At 42.8% G+C, this 20,923-nt stretch overlaps 1 protein-coding gene across 1 annotated transcript in view; it reads right to left on the bottom strand.

Moving 5' to 3' along the window:
* Nucleotides 1-20,923, bottom strand: part of LOC121572449 (docking protein 1-like) — a 68,340-nt gene that overhangs the window by 12,479 nt on the left and 34,938 nt on the right. The window contains exons 3-4 of the mRNA XM_041884522.1: nt 20,551-20,721; nt 20,155-20,251 (exon numbers count right to left, since the gene is read on the bottom strand). Of these exons, the coding sequence (XP_041740456.1) occupies nt 20,155-20,251; nt 20,551-20,721 (268 nt within the window). The remainder of the gene's footprint in view (nt 1-20,154; nt 20,252-20,550; nt 20,722-20,923) is intronic.

Genomic DNA, 20,923 nt, shown 5'->3' with positions numbered 1-20,923 from the left:
TTAAACCAATCCAAATATATTTTATATTTGAGATTCTTCAAATAGCCACCCTTTGCCTTGATGACAGCTTTGCACACTCTTGGCATTCTCCAGCTTCATGAGTTAGTCACCTGGAATGCATTTCAATTAACAGGTGTGCCTTGTTAAAAGTTAATTTGTGGAATTTCTTTCCTTTTTTAACGTGTTTGAGCCAATCAGCTGTGTTGTGACAAGGTGTGTGTGGTTGTGTGTGTGTGTGGGGGGGTATACAGAAGACAGCCCTATTTGGTAAAAGACCAAGTCCATATTATGGCAAGAACAGCTCAAATAAGCGAAGAGAAAAGACAGTCCATCATTCAGTCAGTCAATAAGGAACATTTTCCATGAGGACCTCCTTACGAATGGAAGACCCAGAGTTACCTCTGCGGCAGAGGATACGTTTATTAGAGTTACCAGCCCCAGAAATTGCAGCCCAAATAAATGCTTAACAGAGTTAAAGTAACAGACACATCTCAACATCGACTGTTCAGAGGGGACTGTGTGAATCAGGCCTTCATTGTCGAATTGCTGCAAAGAAACCACTACTAAAGGACACCAGTAAGAAGAAGAGACCTGCTTGGGCCAAGAAACACGAGCAATGGACATTAGACCGATGGAAATTTGTCCTTTGGTCTGGAGTCCAAAATTGAGATTTTTGGTTCCAACCGCCATGTCTTTGTGAGACGCGGTGTCGGTGAACAGATGACCTCCGCATGTGTATTTCCCACCGTAAAGCTAGGAGGAGGAGGTGTTATGGTGTAGGGGTGCTTTGCTGGTGACACTGTCTGTGATTTATTTAGAATTCAAGGCACACTTAAAAAGCATGGCTACCACAGCATTCTACAGCGATACGCCATCCCATCTGGTTTGGGCTTAGTGGGACTATCATTTGTTTTTCAACAGGACAATGACCCAACACACCTCCAGGCTGTGTAAGGGCTATTTTACCAAGAAGGAGAGCAATGGAGTGCTGTATCATATGACCTGGCCTCCACAATCCCCCGACCTCAACCCAATTGAGATGGTTTGGGATGAGTTGGACCACATAGTGAAGGAAAAGCAGACAACAGGTGCTCAGCATACGTGGGAACTCCTTCAAGACTGTTGGAAAAGCATTCAAGGTGAAGCTGGTTGAGAGAATGCCAAGAGTGAGCAGAGCTGTCAACAAGGCAAAGGGTGGCTATTTGAAGAATCTCAAATATAAAATATATTTTGATTTGTTTAACACTTTTTTGGTTACTACACGATTCAATATGTGTTATTTCATAGTTTTGATGTCTTCACTATTATTCTACAATGTAACAAATTGTAAAAATAAAGAAAAACCCTGGAATGAGTAGGTGTCCAAACTTTTGACTGGTAGTGTATATAACTATATATATATATATATATATATATATATATATATACACACACACACTCACAAACAGTGCATTCAGAAAGTATTCAGACCCCTTGACTTTTTCCACGTTTTGTTACGTTACAGCCTGATAAAAAAAATGGATTAAATTGTTTCATCAATCTACACATAATAGCCCATAATGACAAAGCAAAAACAGGTTTTTAGCATTTTTGCAAATTTATAAAAAAACTGAAATATCACATTTACATAAGTATTCAGTCCCTTTACTCAGTACTTTGTTGAAGCACCTTTGGCAGCGATTACAGCCTCGAGTCTTCTTGGGTATGACGCTACAAGCTTGGCACACCTGTATTGGGGGAGTTTCCCGCATTCTTCTCTGCAGATCCTCTCAAGCTCTGTCAGGATGGATGCGGAGCGTCACTGCACAGCTGTTTTCAGGTCTCTCCAGAGATGTTCGATCGGGTTCAAGCCCGGGCTCTGGCTGGGCAACTCAAGGACATTGAGACTTGTCCCGAAGCCACTCCTGCGTTGTCTTGGCTGAGGGCTTAGGGTTTTTGTCCTGTTGGAAGGTGAACCTTCGCCCCAGTCTGAGGTCCTGAGCGCTCTGGATCAGGTTTTCATCAAGGATCTCTCTATACTTTGCTCCGTTCATCTTTCCCTCGATCCTGACTAGTCACCCAGTCCCCACCACTGAAAAACATCCCCACATCATGCTGCCACCACCATGCTTCACCGTAAGGATGGTGCCAGGTTTCCTCCAGACATGACGCTTGGCATTCAGGCCAAAGAGTTCAATCTTGGTTTCATCAGACCAGAGAATCTTGTTTCTCATGGTCTGAGTCTTTTAGGTGCCTTTAGGCAAACTCCAAGCGGGCTGTCATGAGCCTTTTATTGAGGAGTGGCTTCCGTCTGGCCACTCTACCATAAAGGCCTGATTGGTGGAGTGTAGCAGAAATGATTGTCCTTCTGGAAGGTTCTCCCATCTCCACAGAGGAACTCTGGAGCTCTGTCTCTGACCAAGACCCTTCTTCCCCTATTGCTCAGTTTGGCCAGGCGGCCAGCTCTAGGAAGAGTCTTGATGGTTCCAAACTTCTTCCATTTAAGAATGATGGAGTACACTGTGTTGTTGTGCCTTTCCAAATCATGTCCAATCAATTGAATTTACCACAGGTGGACTCCAATCAAGTTGTAGAAACATCTCAATGATGATCAATGGAAACAGGATGCACCTGAGCTCAATTTCGAGTCTAGGTATTTCTGTGCTTTATTTTTAATACATTTGCAAAAATTTCTAAAAACCTGTTTTCGCTTTGTTTTTATGAGGTACTGTGTGTAGATTGAGGGGGGGAAAACAATTTAATCAATTTTAGAATAAGGCTGTAACGTAACAAAATGTGGAAAAAGTAAAGGGGTCTGAATACTTTCCGAATGCACTGTATATGGTATGTATGGACAGTACGGTGCCTTGAGAAAGTATTCAACCCCCTTAACTTTTTGTGTTACAGCCTGAATTTTAAAATTGATTACATTCAGATTTAGTGTCACTGGCCTACACACAATACCCCATAATATCAAAATGGAATTATGTTTTTGGACATTTTTACAAATTATTTAAAATGCCTCGAGTCAATAAGTATTCAACCCCTAAGTAAGTTAGTATTCCCCTATTATTCAAGCCTAAATAAGTTCAGGAGAAAAAAATTGCTTAAGTCACATAAGTGCAATATTAGAGTTGAACATAATTTTTTTAATGACTACCTCATCTCTGTAACCCACACATACAATTATCTGTAAAGTCCCTTAGTCGAGCAGTGAATTTCAATCACAGATTCAACCAAAAAGACCAGGGAGGTTTTCCAATGCCTCGCAAAGAAGGGCACCTATTGGTAGACATTGAATATCCATTTGAGCATGGTGAAGTTATTAATTACACTTTGGATGGTGTATCAATACACACAGTCACTACAAAGATACAGGTGTTCCGTCCTAACTCATTTGCCGGAGAGGAAGGAAACCGCTCAGGGATTTCACCATGAGGACAATGGTGACCTAAAAAATGTGGGGGGTGTGGGGAGTTCTGAACTGACATATGGAATTGTTGCATGTTACATTTTCCAATATAAATAGGATATACACCCCTTGTAGATGGCAAAACACCCCTTGTGGATGTGCTAGTAAGCAACGCACCCCTCAAGTGCATGACGAAGCCTGTGACGTTCGTTCAGGTGAAGACTCTGGAGCTGACTGGGGACAACATCTGGTGAAGATAGCGGTTCTACAAACAAGTAGCTATTACTCCTCGGGCCTGAAGTCCTAGAATAACACTAAAATGGTAATTGTCTCTTTTATACGCGTACATGATTTTTGTTGGTAAAAGGCATGAACTTGGCATTGCTAGCTGGCTTGCAACTGGAAAGCTGTATCAGGTAGCTTTAGATGTGAGGGGAAAACGAATAGCTATATTTGCTATGGTATCCATATGCTTTTATAAAGTTGATTAAAAAAATGCCACTAGCTAGCTAGATTGAAACTGCTGGGGAAAAGTTAGGTAACGTTAGCTAACTCCCCACCATCAGTCTGAGTTCACCACCTTAGCTAGCCAAGTGTACTGTAGCTAGGTTTCTAGAAAATAACTATATTATTTCTAGCTATAATACTGACTATCCTGAACACTTTGTCCAACTACTTCGTTCCCCTGTTTGTTTATTGATGCACTGGTGATTGAAAAAGTTGGCAAGAAAAATGCCCCTCCTTCATTTCACTGCAAATAGGCTGTTGTTGTGGTATAACTGACTAGGCTAATTCTTATTCATGTTTTTGGTGTTGTTGCATTTCAGATGAAGAGGGCATTAGATCATTAGAAAGCAGAATGCAGACAGACCGGGGCCCGTATTCACAAAGCATCGCAGAGTAGGAGTACTGATTTTAGGATCACAATGAATGATTACATTTACAAGGGGTAGCTGGTCCTAGATCATTATTCCTACACTGAAGACACTTTGTGAATACGGGCCCGGGAAGAAAGCTTTTGCCCAATACCTTGCACAGCAGTCTTTCACCACAGGACCCTAGAGGTATAACAGTATATGCTAATTAACTGAATATTTGTATGTGAATTTCAATATCAATGACCCTAACAAAAGGTTTGAAGTGTTCGGCAACATGTGCAGTGAACATGGCTTTGGTGATGAAAGGTACATAATGCATTTATTGTCATCTCCCTATCAGGCCACTGCGTGCTGTGATATGGGCTTGGATGGTGACACACATTTCTTAAAGCTTCCTGACAGAATTCTGGGGGTCTTTCCTGGGAGTACAGCAACAGTCTCTGTCTCGCAGCCATTCTGTAAACATGTATTGTATGTAACCACTCAAATTCATACAAACTGCTACAGACGCAAGCACTGACTTATATTCACTTTGTCCCATTCTTTAATCTTGTCTGGGATATATTTTAGTTGAGACACCAGTATGATATACATTAATAAAAATGTATTCACTCCAGACATGAGACTTGCATTTACTTTAGACCTTTTAAATCATAAGCTCAAAGTGTATTTGTCTGGTTTATCTAGCTAGCTAAGTGTATAACACAGTGTTTACACCAACTGGGCAGTTATCAAAGACACTCACTCTGTAACTTACCATATTTTTCTGACCAACTAGACATTACTTTAGCCAACCTCGGCCACTCCTTCTTGCCTACTCCCGTCTATAGGTCTTCTAGGTTCAAAATGACATGGCTGTAGTCCAGTGCTTCATTGTCAAAAGAAATCCACTCGCACACTGCCATCTGGTGCAGCCAGACAGTCAATGGCTCAGCGATCCAAAAGTATTCACCTGAATCTACGTCAAGCCTGGACAACATTCTATTTAATATTTGTAAGGTGCGCGTGCAGCTCAGAAGTATATAATCGATTATATCTCCAATTTACAATGTCGGATTGAAAAGAAAAATCATACATACACTACCGGTCAAAAGTTTTAGAACACCTACTCATTCAAGGGTTTTTCTATATTTTTACTATTTTCTACATTGTAGAATAACAGTGAAGACATCAAAACTATGAAATAACACATGAAATCATGTAGTAACCAAAAAAGTGTTAAACAAATCAACATTTATTTTATATTTGAGATTCTTCAAATTGCCGTTGCCTTAATGACAGCTTTGCACACTCTTGGCATTCTCTCAACCAGCGTCACCTGGAATGCTTTTCCAACAGTCTTGAAGGAGCAATTGTTGGCTGCTTTTCCTTCACTCTGCGGTACGACTCATCCCAAACCATCTCAATTTGGTTGAGGTCGGGGGATTGTGGAGGCCAGGTCATCTGATGCATTTTGATTTGTTGAACACTTTTCTGGTTACTACATGATTCCATATGTGTTATTTCATAGTTTTGATGTCTTCACTATTATTCTACAATGTAAAAAATAGTAAAAATCAAGAAAAACCCTTGAATGAGTAGGTGTTCTAAAACTTTTGACCGGTAGTGTATATGCACTACTCATAATTTTTTATTTATTTTTTTAAGTGAAACATGGCCTTTAAAATGGCCATACTATGGATAATTTAGCTATTTGATTTAGAAAAAATAAAACATATTACATTTCTTTGATAAAATATTGAATTTGGCCTTTACTATTATAGCACATAGAAACGCAACAAACAACGCATTCATAAATGTAAAAAAAAGACAGTCCAAAAATAAATCATAAGGAATAAGGTTTTGAAGTGTCTGTCCGATATCTAGGAGCTATTTTTGGTCATGTAGTGTATGTGGACACCTGCTCGTCGAACATCTCATTCCAAAATCATGGGCATTAATATGGAGTTGGTCCACCCTTTGCTGCTATAACAGCCTCCACTCTTCTGGGAAGGCTTTCCACTGGATGTTGCTGCGGGGACTTGCTTCCATTCAGTCACAAGTGCAATAGTGAGACCGGGAACTGATGTTGGGCGATTAGGCCTGGCTCGCAGTCGGCGTTCCAATTCATCCCAAAGGTGTTAGATGGGGTTGAGGTCAGGGCTCTGTGCAGGCCAGTCAATTTCTTCCACATCTTGACAAACCATTTCTGTATGGACCTCGCTTTGTGCACGGGGGCATTGTCATGCTGAAACAGGAAAGGGCCTTCCCCAAACTGTTGCCACAAAGTTGGAAGCACAGAATCGTCTAGAATGTAATTGTATGCTGTAGCGTTAAGATTTCCCTTCACTGGAACTAAGGGGCCTAGCCCGAATCATGAAAAACATCCCCAGACCATTATTCCTCCTCCACCAAACTTTACAGTTGGCACTATGCATTCGGGCAGGTAGCGTTCACCTGGCATCCGCCAAATGCAGATTCGTTGATCGGACTGCCAGATGGTTGATGATTCATTACTTCAGAGAACGCATTTCCACTGCTCCAGAGTCCATTGGCTGCGAGCTTTACACCACTCCGGCCGACGCTTGGCATCGCGCATGATGATCTTAGGCTTGTGTGCGGCTGCTAAGCCATGGAAACCCATTTCATGAGGCTCCCAACGAACAGTTCTTGTGCTGACGTTGCTTCCCGAGGCCGTTTGGAACTCGGTAGTGAGTGTTGCAACTGAGGACAGATGATTTTAACGCGCAACGCACCTCAGCACTCGGTGGTCACGTTCTGTGAACCTGTGTGGCCTACCACTTTGCGGCTGAGCCATTGTTGCTCCTACACGTTTCCACTTCACAATAACATAACTTACAGCTCTAGCAGGGCAGAAATTTGACGAATTATCTTACTGGAAAGGTGGCATCCTACTGAATGACGGTGCCATGTTGAAAAGTCACTGAGCTTTTCAGTAAGGCCATTCCACTGCCAATGTTTGTCTATGGAGATTGCATGGCTGTGTGCTCTTTTTAATACACCTGTCAGCAACGGGTGTGGTAGAAATAGCCGAATCCCCTAATTTGAAGGGGTGTCCACATACATATATACATACAGTGGGGAGAACAAGTATTTGATACACTGCCGATTTTGCAGGTTTTCCTACTTACAAAGCATGTAGAGGTCTGTCATTTTTATCATAGCTACACTTCAACTGTGAGAGACGGAATCTAAAACAAAAATCCAGAAAATCACATTGTATGATTTTTAAGTAATTAATTTGCATTTTATTGCATGACATAAGTATTTGATACATCAGAAAAGCAGAACTTAATATTTGGTACAAAAACCTTTGTTTGCAATTACAGAGATCATACGTTTCCTGTAGGTCTTGACCAGGTTTGCACACACCGCAGCAGGGATTTTGGCCCACTCCTCCATACAGACCTTCCCAGATCCTTCAGGTTTCGGGGCTGTCGCTGGGCAATACGGACTTTCAGCTCCCTCCAAAGATTTTCTATTGGGTTCAGGTCTGGAGACTGGCTAGGCCACTCCAGGACCTTGAGATGCTTCATACGGAGCCACTCCTTAGTTGCCCTGGCTGTGTGTTTTGGGTCTTTGTCATGCTGGAAGACCCAGCCACGACCTATCTTCAATGCTCTTACTGAGGGAAGGAGGTTGTTGGCCAAAATCTCGCGATACATGGCCCCATCCATCCTCCCCTCAATACGGTGCAGTCGTCCTGTCCCCTTTGCAGAAAAGCATCCCCAAAGAATGATGTTTCCACCTCCATGCTTCACGGTTGGGATGGTGTTCTTGGGGTTGTACTCATCCTTCTTCTTCCTCCAAACACGGCGAGTGGAGTTTAGACCAAAAAGCTCTATTTTTGTCTCATCAGACCACATGACCTTCTCCCATTCCTCCTCTGGATCATCCAGATGGTCATTGGCAAACTTCAGACGGGCCTGGACATGCGCTGGCTTGAGCAGGGGGACCTTGCGTGCGCTGCAGGATTTTAATCCATGACGGCGTAGTGTGTTACTAATGGTTTTCTTTGAGACTGTGGTCCCAGCTCTCTTCAGGTCATTGACCAGGTCCTGCCGTGTCGTTCTGGGCTGATCCCTCACCTTCCTCATGATCATAGATGCCCCACGAGGTGAGATCTTGCATGGAGCCCCAGACCGAGGGTGATTGACCGTCATCTTGAACTTCTTCCATTTTCTAATAATTGCGCCAACAGTTGTTGCCTTCTCACCAAGCTGCTTGCCTATTGTCCTGTAGCCCATCCCAGCCTTGTGCAGGTCTACAATTTTATCCCTGATGTCCTTACACAGCTCTCTGGTCTTGGCCATTGTGAAGAGGTTGGAGTCTGTTTGATTGAGTGTGTGGACAGGTGTCTTTTATACAGGTAACGAGTTCAAACAGGTGCAGTTAATACAGGTTATGAGTGGAGAACAGGAGAGCTTCTTAAAGAAAAACTAACAGGTCTGTGAGAGCCAGAATTCTTACTGGTTGGTAGGTGATCAAATACTTATGTCATGCAATAAAATGCAAATTAATTACTTAAAAATCATACAATGTGATTTTCTGGATTTTTGTTTTAGATTCCGTCTCTCACAGTTGAAGTGTACCTATGATAAAAATTACAGACCTCTACACGCTTTGTAAGTAGGAAAACCTGCAAAATCGGCAGTGTATCAAATACTTGTTCTCCCCACTGTATGATATATATATATATATATATATATATATATATATATATATATATATATATATATATATATATATATATATATATATATATATATAAGAAAGCTCAGGAAATATAGTAGTTTTTTTAACACATATTTACCCCCCTTTTTGGGGTAGGCACAAAACTACCTCCATACTTTCATTCCTTTTTTTAACCGGTACCTGTCACCTTCAGACGAGTCCCGTGACACTTCTGGGGGTCAAAGAGCAAATCGGAGAACACCATCGTGTTCGTGAGAGTCCCCCCTTTCCATAGAGTGGTCATAATTGTTAGGCCAAACCATTTGGACGATACAGACGTTTTCGTGAGAAGACCGATTTTCGGGATGTCTCATGTTCTGACAAACACTGCTGCTGCTCGGCCACCTTCCACTGCAGATGCGGAAGGCAATCATACGTGGATGTAGTGGATTGAGACGCAGCCCATGTAAAACATATCTCGAGCTTAAACATACTTTTTTTTATGGGGACTTTTTTTACTATGTTACTTAGATTGACGCACCGCTGCGTCAATAGACTCTAGGGGCTTAATTGCTGTGATACTTGAAAACTGAAGATGGATCAACACCATTGTAGTTACTCCGGAATACTAATCTAAATGACAGAGTGAAAAGAAGGAAGCCTGTATAGAATATAAATATTCCAAAACATGCATCCTGTTTGCAATAAGGCACTAAAGTAAAACTGCAAAAAATGTGGCAAACATATTAACTTTATGTCCTGAATACGAAGTGTTATGTTTGGGGCAAATCCAACACAACACATCATTGAGTACCACTCTTCATATTTTCAAGCATGGTGTTGGCTGCATCATGTTATGGTTTTGCTTGTCATCGGCAAGGACTAGGGAGTTTTTTAGGATAAAAGAAACGGAATAGAGCTAAGCACATGCAAAATCCTAGAGGAAAACCTGGTTGTCTGCTTTCACTTTTCAGCAAGACAATAACCTAAAACACAAGGCCAAATATACAGTGCATTCGGAAAGTATTCAGACCCCTTGACATTTTCCACATTTTGTTACGTTACAGCCTTATTCTAAAATGGATGAAATACGAAATTGTCCTCAGCAATGTACACACAATACCCCATAATGACAAAACATAAACAGGTCGTTAGAAATGTTTGCACATTTATAAAAAATTTAAAACAGAAATACCTTATTTATATAAGTATTCAGACCCTTTGCAATGAGACTCGAAGTTGAGCTCAGGTGAATCCTGTTTCCATTGATCATCCTTGAGATGTTTTTACAACTTGTTTGGAGTCCACCTGTGGTAAATTCAACTGATTGGACATTATTTGGAAAGGCACACACCTGTCTATATATGCTCCCACAGTTGACAGTGCATGTCAGAGCAAAAACCAATCCATGAGGTCAAAGGAATTGTCCGTAGAGCTCCGAAACAGGATTGTGTCGAGGCACAGATCTGGGGAATTGTATGAAAAAATTTCTGCAGCATTGAAGGTCCCCAAGAACATAGTGGCCTCCATCATTCTTAAATGGAAGAAGTTTGAAACCATCAAGACTCTTCCTAGAGCTGGCCTCCTGGCCAAACTGAGCAATTGGGGGAGAAGGTTCTTGGTCAGGGAGGTGACCAAGCACAGGCTCTCCCATCTCCACAGAGGAACTCTAGAGCTCTGTCAGTGACCATCGGGTTGATGGTCACTCTGACAGAGCTCTAGACTTCCTCTGTGGAGATGGGAGAACCTTCCAGAAGGACAACCATCTCTGCTGCGCTCCACCAAACAGGACGTTATGGTAGAGCAGCCAGATGGAAGCCACACTTAAGTAAAAGGCACATGACAGCCCGCTTGGAGTTTGCCAAAAGTCACCTAAAGCCTCTCAGACCATGAGAAACAAGATTCTCTGGTCTGATGAAACCAAGATTGAACTCTTTGGCCTGAATGCCAAGCGTCACGTCTGGAGGAAACCTGGCACCATCCCTACGGTGAAGCATGGTGGTGGCAGCATCATGCTGTGGGGATGTTGTTCAGCGGCAGGGACTTGGAGACTAGTCAGGATCGAGGGAAAGATGAACGGAGCAAAGTACAGAGAGATCCTTGATGAAACCCTGCTCCAGAGTGCTCAGGACCTCAGACTGGGGCGAAGGTTCACGACCCTAAGCACACATCCAAGACAACACAGGTGTGGCTTCGGGACAAGTCTCTGAAAGTCCTTGAGTGGCCCAGCCAGAGCCCGGACTTGAACCCGATCGAACATCTCTGGAGAGACCGGAAAATAGCTGTGCAGCAACGCTCCCCATCCAACCTGACAGCGCTTGAGAGCATCTGCAGAGAAGAATGGGAGAAACTCCCCAAATACAGGTGTGCTGAGCTTGTAGCATCATACCCAAGAACACTCGATGCTGTAAAGGGTCTGAAAACTTATGTAAATGGTTATTTCTAAAAACCTGTTTTTGCTTTGTCATTATTGTGTGTAGATACATAAAAAATAAAAAATAAACTAATCAATTTTAGAATAAGGCTGTAACGTAACAAAATGTGGAAATAGTCAAGGGGTCTGAATACTTTCCGGAGGCACTGTACACTGGAGTTGCTTACCAAGACGACAATGAATTTTCCTGAACGCTGAGCCAAGTTAGTTTGACTTAAATCTAGCAATGATCAACAACCAACTTGACAGAAAGACACACAGCTGTAATCGCTGCCAAAGGTGATTCTAACATGTATTGACTCAGGAGTATAAATACTTAGGTAAATTAGATATTTCTGTATTTCATTTTCAATACAATCACTGTCATTATGGGGTATTGTGTGTAGATGGGTGAGAAGAAACAAAATATATATTTTGAATTCAGGCAGTAACACAACGAAATGTGGAATAAGTCAAGGAGTATGAATATTTCTGAAGGCACTGTATATGAATAGAAAAGGTGTGTACAGCAGTATTTATATAGAATGAGCCATGACTAGAATACAGTATATACATGTAAAGTGGGTAAAACAGTATGTAAACATTTATTAAAGTGACCAAGTCACTATTATTAGAGTCACAAGCAAGTCTCAAGTCAAGTCCCAAGTAGAACGGGTCGATCTCGAGTCAATTCTAAGTCGTGTATTCTAAGAGCAAGTCAAATCGAGATTTTTCAAGTGAAGTAAAAAAATATACATAATCCATACAGGCAGTGACTTGTTCAACTACAAATCTTTGTCTATTTATTGATGCTACCAGACAGCCCTTTTCATTATTTTGTCTACAACACATTTTGATTATGTAATAATTAATTGTTACAACAAATTCCAAATGCAAGCTTAAAAAATATATATACATTTCTAGCAATTTTGACTTACCAAAAGACCAGTAGGCCTATATATGCTAGTAATTGTTGCTTGATGCCCCATTACAGGTGAGCTTGCAAAGTAAACGGTTCATTTTCTTGATCACCAAACAATTTGTGGAGCTGCATATTACTTTACAGCAATCCAGATCTCCCCACAATTTGACATTTGCACTGCACCCGATCCTATAGCTGTACAGTAAATCAGCAATCTGTTTGCTAGCTCAGTGGTTTTCCAACTTTTTGACCTGCGACCCCCCCAGGGCAAACACGCGCACACAATCGCTGCTGTCATTACAGCCATAAACTGTGATTTTCTAAATGCAAGATACAGAAATAAACTGCATTTTACACCTGCATTTTGAACTGAAAGTCATTCATGTTAGCAGTCAATATTAACTAGGGATATAATGTCACATTGTAACTTATCTGGAGTCCAGAGCAAGCAGGATCATAGGGCCTCCCTGTATGCAGCAGAGGTTGCAGAATCAGTCTGTAGCCTTTTTCTTGTTTAAAAATATTGTAATTAATTTGCCAGAATATCTTTATCCTATATGTATTGAAGGTAGTATGAAGTTACAGCTATCTTTAAACATATAGCCAGTACCACCACTGAGTTATATAATTATAACCCACCCAAATTAAGCCTGAAATCTGAAAATGATAAATGAAATCACTAGGTAGCCAATTGTTGTGGCAAAGATGCATCTGTAGAAGATTGCTAAAGGGTACTTTATATGGATAATATTAACATACAGTTGAAGTCGTAAGTTTACATACACCTAGGTTGGAGTCATTAAAACTTGTTTTTCAACCACTCCACAAATTTCTTGTTAACAAACTATAGTTTTGGCAAGTCAGTTAGGACATCTACTTTGTGCATGACACAAGTAATTTTTCCAACAATTGTTTACAGACAGATTATTTCACTTATAATTTACTGTATCACAATTCCAGTGGGTCAGAAGTTTACATACACTAAGTTGACGGTGCCTTTAAACAGCTTGGAAAATTCCAGAAAATGATGTAATGGCTTTAGAAGCTTCTGACAGGCTAATTGACATCATTTGAGTCAATTGGAGGTGTACCTGTGGATGTATTTCAAGGCCTACCTTCAAACGCAGTGGCTCTTTGCTTGACATCATGGGAAAATCAAAAGAAATCAGCTAAGACCTCAGAAAAAAAATGGTAGACCTCCACAAGTCTGGTTCATCCTTGGGAGAAATTTCCAAATGCCTGAAGGTCCATCTGTACAAACAATAGTATGCAAGTATAAACACCATGGGACCATGCAGCCGTCATACCGCTCAGGAAGGAGACGCGTTCTGTCTCCTAGAGATGAATGTACTTTGATGCGAAAAGTGCAAATCAATCCCAGAACAACAGCAAAGGACCTTGTGAAGATGCTGGAGGAAACAGGTACAAAAGTATCTATATCCACAGTAAAACGAGTCCTATGTCGACATAACCTGAACGGCCGCACAGCAAGGAAGAAGCCACTGCTCCAAAACCGCCATAAAAAAGCCAGACTACGGTTTGCAACTGCACATGCGGACAAAGATCGTACTTTTTGGAGAAATGTCCTCTGGTCTGATGAAACAAAAATAGAACTGTTTGCCCACAATGACCATCGTTATGATTGGAGGAAAAAGGGGGGAGCTTGCAAGCCGAAGAACACCAACCCAATCGTGAAGCGCGGGGGTGGCAGCATCATGCTGTGGGGGTGCTTTGCTGCAGGAGGGACTAGTGCACTTCACAAAATAGATGGCATCATGAGGAAGGAAAATTATGTGGATATATTGAAGCAACATCTATAGACATCAGTCAGGAAGTTAAAGCTTGGTCTTCCAAATGGACAATGACCTCAAGCATACTTCCAAAGTTGTGCCAAAATGGCTTAAGGACAACAAAGTCAAGGTATTGGAGTGGCCATCACAAAGCCCTGACCTCAATGCTATAGAACATTTGTGGGCAGAACTGAAAAACATTTCAGTTCACATTTCAGATTCTTAAAATAAAGTGGTGATCCTAACTGACCTAAGACAGGGAATTTCTACTAGGATTAAATGTCAGGAATGGTGAAAAACTGAGTTTAAATGTATTTGGCTAAGGTGTATGTAAACTTCCGACTTCAACTGTAGGTAGGCTACTCTGTTTTTGCCAGGCAAAACCGGAGAAAATAAAACGAGTGCTTTCTGTTCACTAATCTGGATATGTGCGCCTGACTCTGCACACCAATGCTGATGGCCAACAGTCAAAACTCATAACTTTTTGGTTCTAAAGCAGAGATTAGATGTTTTTGAAACAAGAATTTGGTGCAATGCTGTAGGCCTATCTTAGTGACCAGATCATTAAGCAAAGGTATAAATATAAAATACAAATAGTAGGCTATACAGTGAGGGAAAAAAGTATTTGATCCCCTGCTGATTTTGTATGTTTGCCCACTGACAAAGAAATGATCAGTCTATAATTTTAATGGTAGGTTTATTTGAAGAGTGAGAGACAGAATAACAACAAAAACATCCAGAAAAACGCATGTCAAAAATGTTATAAATTTATTTGCATTTTAATGAGGGAAATAAGTATTTGACCCCCTCTCAATCAGAAAGATTTCTGGCTCCCAGGTGTCTTTTATACAGGTAACGAGCTGAGATTAGGAGCACACTCTTAAAGGGAGTGTTCCTAATCTCAGCTTGTTACCTGAATAAAAGACACCTGTCCACAGAAGCAATCAATCAATCAGATTCCAAACTCTCCACTATGGCCAAGACCAAAGAGCTCTCCAAGGATGTCAGAGACAAGATTGTAGACCAACACAAGGCTGGAATGGGCTACAAGACCATCGCCAAGCAGCTTGGTGAGAAGGTGACAACAGTTGGTGCGATTATTCGCAAATGGAAGGAACACAAAAGAACTGTCAATCTCCCTCGGCCTGAGGCTCCATGCAAGATCTCACCTCGTGGAGTTGCAATGATCATGAGAACGGTGAGGAATCAGCCCAGAACTACACGGGAGGATCTTGTCAATGATCTCAAGGCAGCTGGGACCATAGTCACCAAGAAAACAATTGGTAACACACTACGCCGTGAAGGACTGAAATCCTGCAGCGCCCGCAAGGTCCCCCTGCTCAAGAAAGCACATATACAGGGCCGTCTGAAGTTTGCCAATGAACATCTGAATGATTCAGAGGAGAACTGGGTGAAAGAGTTGTGGTCAGATGAGACCAAAATGGAGCTCTTTGGCATCAACTCAACTCGCCGCGTTTGGAGGAGGAGGAATGCTGCCTATGACCCCAAGAACACCATCCCCACTGTCAAACATGGAGGTGTAAACATTATGCTTTAGGGGTGTTTTTCTGCTAAGGGGACAGGACAACTTCACCGCATCAAAGGGACGATGGACGGGGCCATGTACCATCAAATCTTGGGTGAGAACCTCCTTCCTTCAGCCAGGGCATTGAAAATGGGTCGTGGATGGATACTCCAGCTTGACAATGACCCAAAACACACGGCCAAGGCAACAAAGGAGTGGCTCAAGAAGAATCACATTAAGGTCCTGGACTGGCCTAGCCAGTCTCCAGATCTTAATCCCATAGAAAATATGTGGAGGGAGCTGAAGGTTCGAGTTGCCAAACGTCAGCCTCGAAACCTTAATGACTTGGAGAAGATCTGCAAAGAGGAGTGGAACAAAATCCCTCCTGAGATGTGTGAAAACTTGGTGGCCAACTACAAGAAACGTCTGACCTCTGTGATTGCCAACAAGGGTTTTGCCACCAAGTACTAAGTCATGTTTTGCAGAGTGGTCAAATACTTATTTCCCTCATTAAAATGCAAATCAATTTATTACATTTTTGACATTGGTTTTTCTGGATTTTTTTGTTGTTATTCTGTCTCTCACTGTTCAAATCAACCTACCATTAAAATTATAGACTGATCATGTCTTTGTCAGTGGGCAAACGTACAAAATCAGCAGGGGATCAAATACTTTTTTCCCTCACTGTATGTAGCCTATTAAAATATGTATGAAAAAATATATATTTTTCTCAGTTTCACTCTCAACCCCCCAAAACCTTCTCACTGCGCTAGATCACCCGACCTGCATTGATTGACAGTTTGCTGGTCCAATCAGAGAGCCGAGTGAGCGGAGAGTAGTCCATGGAGACTCTGTGCCACAAAATGAGTGACAAAATGTTTCAAAACCTGGCCAGATAATTTCAAGTCTCAAGTCCAAGTCGTGTCCTGAGTCTTGAGGCTCCAAGTTGAGTCTCAAGTCATCACATTTGTGACTCAAGTCAGACTCGAATCCAAGTCATGTGACTTGAGTCCACTTCTTTGGTGACCAGTATTCAATGACTATGTACATAGCGCAGCAGTCTCTAAGGTGCAGGGTAGAGTACCGGGTGGTAGCCGGATAGTAACATTGACTAAGGTTCAGGGCAGTTTTATTGGGCGGAGGCCGGCTAGTGGTGACTGTTTAACGGTCTGATGGCCTTAGATAGAAGCTGTTTATCAGTCTCTCGGTCCCAGCTTTGATGCACCTGTACTGTCTCCGCTTTCAAGATGGTAGCAGGGTGAACAGGCCATGGCTCGGGTGGCTGGGATCCTTGATGATCTTCTTGGCCTTCCTGTGACACCGGGTGCTGTAGATGTCCTGGAGGGCAGGCAGTGTGCCTCCGGAGATGCGTTGGGCTGTCCGTACCACCCTCTGGAGAGCCCTGCGGTTGCGGGCGGTGCAGTTGCCGTACCAGGCGGTGATACAACCAGACCGACTGCTCTCGATGTTGCATCTGTAGAAGTTTGTGAGGGTTTTAGAGGCTAAGCCAAATTTCCTCAGCCTTCTGATGTTGAAGAGGCGCTGTTGCACCTTCTTCACCAAACTGTCGGTGTGAAGGGACCATTTCAGCTCCTCAGTGATGTGCACACCGAAGAACTTAAAGCTTTTGACCCTCTCCACTGCGGCCCTGTCGATGTGGATGGGGACATGCACTCTCTGCTGTGTCCTGTAGCCAGGATCAGCTCCTTCGTTTAGTTGACGTTGAGGGAGAGGTTATTTTCCTGGCACCACTCCGCCAGGGCTCTCACCTTCTTCCTGTAGGCTGTTCCGTCATTGTTGGTAATCAGGCCTACCACTGTTGTGTCGTCAGCAAACTTGATGATTGAGTTGGAGACGTGCGCGGCCACGCAGTTATGGGTGAACAGGGAGTACAGGAGGGGGCTGAGCACGCACGCCTGTGGGGTCCATGTGTTGAGGATCAGAGTGGCGGAGGTGTTGTTGCCTACCTTCCCCACCTGGGTCGGCCCGTCCAGAAGTCTAGGACCCAGTTGCACAGGGCGGGGTTCAGACCCAGGGTCCTGAGCTTAGTGATGAGCTTGGAGGGCACTTTGGTGTTGAAGGCTGAGCTGTAGTCGATGAACAGCATTCTTACATAGGTATTTCTCTTGTCCAGGTGGGATAGGGCAGTGTGGAGTGCAATGGCGATTGCGTCGTCCATGGATCTGTTGGGGCGGTATACGAATTGTAGTGGGTCTAGGGTGTCTGGTAAAGTGGAGGTGATATGATCCTTAAGTAGCATCTCCAAGCACTTCATGATGACAGACGTGCTACGGGGCAGTAGTCATTTAGTTCAGTTACCTTCGCTTTTATGAAAACAGGAACCATGATGGACATCTTGAAGCAAGTGGGGACAACAGACTGGGATATGGAGAGATTGAATATGTCCGTAAACACTCCAGCCAGCTGGTCTGCACATGCTCTAAGGACGCGGCTTGGGATGCAGTCTGGACCGGCAGCCTTGCGAGGGTTAACACGCTTAAATTACTTACGTCGGCCACGGAGAACAAAAGCACACTGTCCTCGTGAGTGGTGGTGGCCCACGTTGGCGGCTCAATGTTGTTTTCCTCAAAGTGGGCAAAGAAGGTGTTTAGCTTGTCCAGGAGTGTGCCGTTGGTGTCCACAACGTGGCTAGCTATCCCTTTATAATCCGTGATTGTCTGGAGTCCCTGCCACATACGTCTCATGTCTGAGTTGTTGAATTGCGACTCCACTTTGTCCCTGTATTGCAGTTTTGCCTCTTGGATTGCCTTACGGATGTCTTTTTTAAAATTCTTTTTTTTACCTTTATTTAACTAGGCAAGTCAGTTGAGAACAAATTCTTATTTACAATGACGGCCTACACCGGCCAAACCCGGACGACGCTGGGCCAATTGTACACCGCCCTATGGGACTCCCAATCACGGCCGGTTGTGATACAGCCTGGAATCGAACCAGGGGGTCTGTAGTGACGCCTCAAGCACTGAGATGCAGTGCCTTAGACCGCTGCGCCACTCGGGAGCCCGAGCTGGTCTGTTTGTACACGTCCATGTTCCCAGTCACATTGCAATGGTTAAATGCGGTGGTTCGTGCTTTCAGGTTTGCGCAAATGTTGCCATCAATCCAGTTTTTGGTTTGGATAAGTTCTAATTGTCACAGTGGAAACAACATCCTCTATGTACTTCCTGATGAACCCAATCACAGAGTCATTGTATACTTCGATACTATTCTCAGAGGTAACCTGGAACATTTCTCAGTCCTCGTGAGCAAAACAATCTTAAAGCATAGATTCCAATTGGTCAGACCAACGTTGAACAGTCCTTACCACAGGTGCTTCTTACTTAAGTTTCTGCCTAATAGGTGGGGAGAAGCAGAATGGAGGTGTGATCTGATTTGCCATAGGGAGGGCGGGGAAGGGCCTTGTAGCCGTCCCAGAAGGGAGAGTAGCAATAATCCAGAGTCCTCGATGCACGTGTAGCACAGAAGATGAGTTGATAGAATTTCGCTAGCGTTTTCCTCAGATTTCCTTTATTAAAGTCCCCAGTTACAATAAATGTGGCTTCATGATAAGCGGTTTCCAGTTTACACATAGTCAAGTGTAGTTCCTTGAGAGCCGTCGCGGTGTTGGCTTGGGGTGAAATATACACGGCAGTGACGATGACCAAAGTTAATTATCTCGGGTAGTAATGCAGTCGGCATTTGATGGTGAGGTATTCCAGATCGGGAGAACAAAAGGACTTGAGTTCCTGTATATTTACCACAATCACACCATGAGTTATTAATCATTAAACCTTTATTTTTCCCGGAGAGTTCTTTCTTCCGATGGACGTACGCCCTGTCCAGAAACAACCCTTCATTCACAGAAGAGGGAGAGTGAAGAGAGAAGAGTTTGAATGCTTATTTACTGGAGAAAATAAAGAGAATAGGAGGAAAGGACAGAGGGAGAAAGGAGTGCTAGGCAGGTCAATAGGACAGTTACATTGACATTCTGTCTGAGCATCACGCTACTGAAGAAACGTTCCACTTTCCTCAAGAGAGAGTGACTGAATTAACACTAGAAGAGAGATGAACCCAATGCCAAGGACTGTCCTACAAAGAACACAGACTGAGAAAGCAAGAGCATTGTGTAGAAACTGGCCTTCAATACTCTTAGAATAAAACAAATCTAGATTAAAATAAAATTGCAGGTCTAGCTTGTGGTTTAAAATGCATCTTCTTTTTCTACCTGTGACATTTTAGTTTGTCAGTCAGCCTTCAACAGAAAGTTAGTTTGTTGCATCATCATAACGATGAACAGTGTACAAAGGTAAAATCAAACGCCTCTTTTTTTCCTCAACGACCAAATACATAACTTCTGTATCCTACCCCAGCTTCTGCGTATACATTTGATTAAGAAAGATAACCGTGGCAAAATGGCCACCTTTTCTCCAGAGGGTCTGGTTGCTATGAATGTTGCTAATGAATGATCAGTCCATAATACATTTATTCATGAGTGTTTTTATACAGGGTCAGTGCACTCAACAATTCAAGGGGGAATAGTGTGTGTGTGTGTGTGTGTGTTTACCCTCTTCTCTGGTGTAATAGATGAGATTCTCAGCCATCTGTAGATCAGTTTGTCCTCTGTTGGAGTCAGAGACACTACTGCTGCTACAACTACCCCCCTGAGAGAGAGGGAGGGAGAGAGAGAGAGAGAGAGATCATTAATTGCTTCAGTTTTGCTATAATTCAGACTCACATGAGAATCATGCTTTTCAGCACTTTTTATAATCTTATAGACAGCGAGAGAGAGAGAGCAAATCTACTCTCTAACTGATATCCAGCCTACATTGTATACTAAGGGGGCAAGTGGGAACACTACAATACCAGAAGGCTAAGAAACTGACCTCAGCATCTAGTGGCACTGACTAAACACACACACACACACACACACACTATGACACACACAAACATTATGTCTTACCCCAAAGGTGATCTCACACATCTTTTCCACCCACTCTGTGCTGACGCTCCTCTCAGCAGCGAACACATGTGTTTTGTCATTAGTCTCCACACAGAAGGCAGACATATTGTCTTTAGGACAGGCTTCAGTGAGGGCGGGGAGGATAGAGATACACTCTGATAGACGAATAATCTGAAAAGAAAAGGAGGAGAGGAGGGGGAGAGAGCGAGAGAGAGAGAGAGAGAGAGATGGAGTGAGATTATTATTCATTTCATATTGTCTTTTGGACCAGACTCAGTGAGAGCAGGAGGATACAGATACACTCTGATAGATGAATAATCTGAAGAGGAGGAGAGAAGAGAATCCCAGAAGATTACACATGAAATAAATTAAC

The sequence above is a fragment of the Coregonus clupeaformis genome, chromosome 8, assembly GCF_020615455.1.
Source record: "Coregonus clupeaformis isolate EN_2021a chromosome 8, ASM2061545v1, whole genome shotgun sequence".
Classification (NCBI taxonomy): Eukaryota; Metazoa; Chordata; class Actinopteri; order Salmoniformes; family Salmonidae; genus Coregonus; species Coregonus clupeaformis.
Note: the sequence above shows the minus strand (reverse complement) of the source record. Positions and strands in the feature narration are given on the sequence as shown.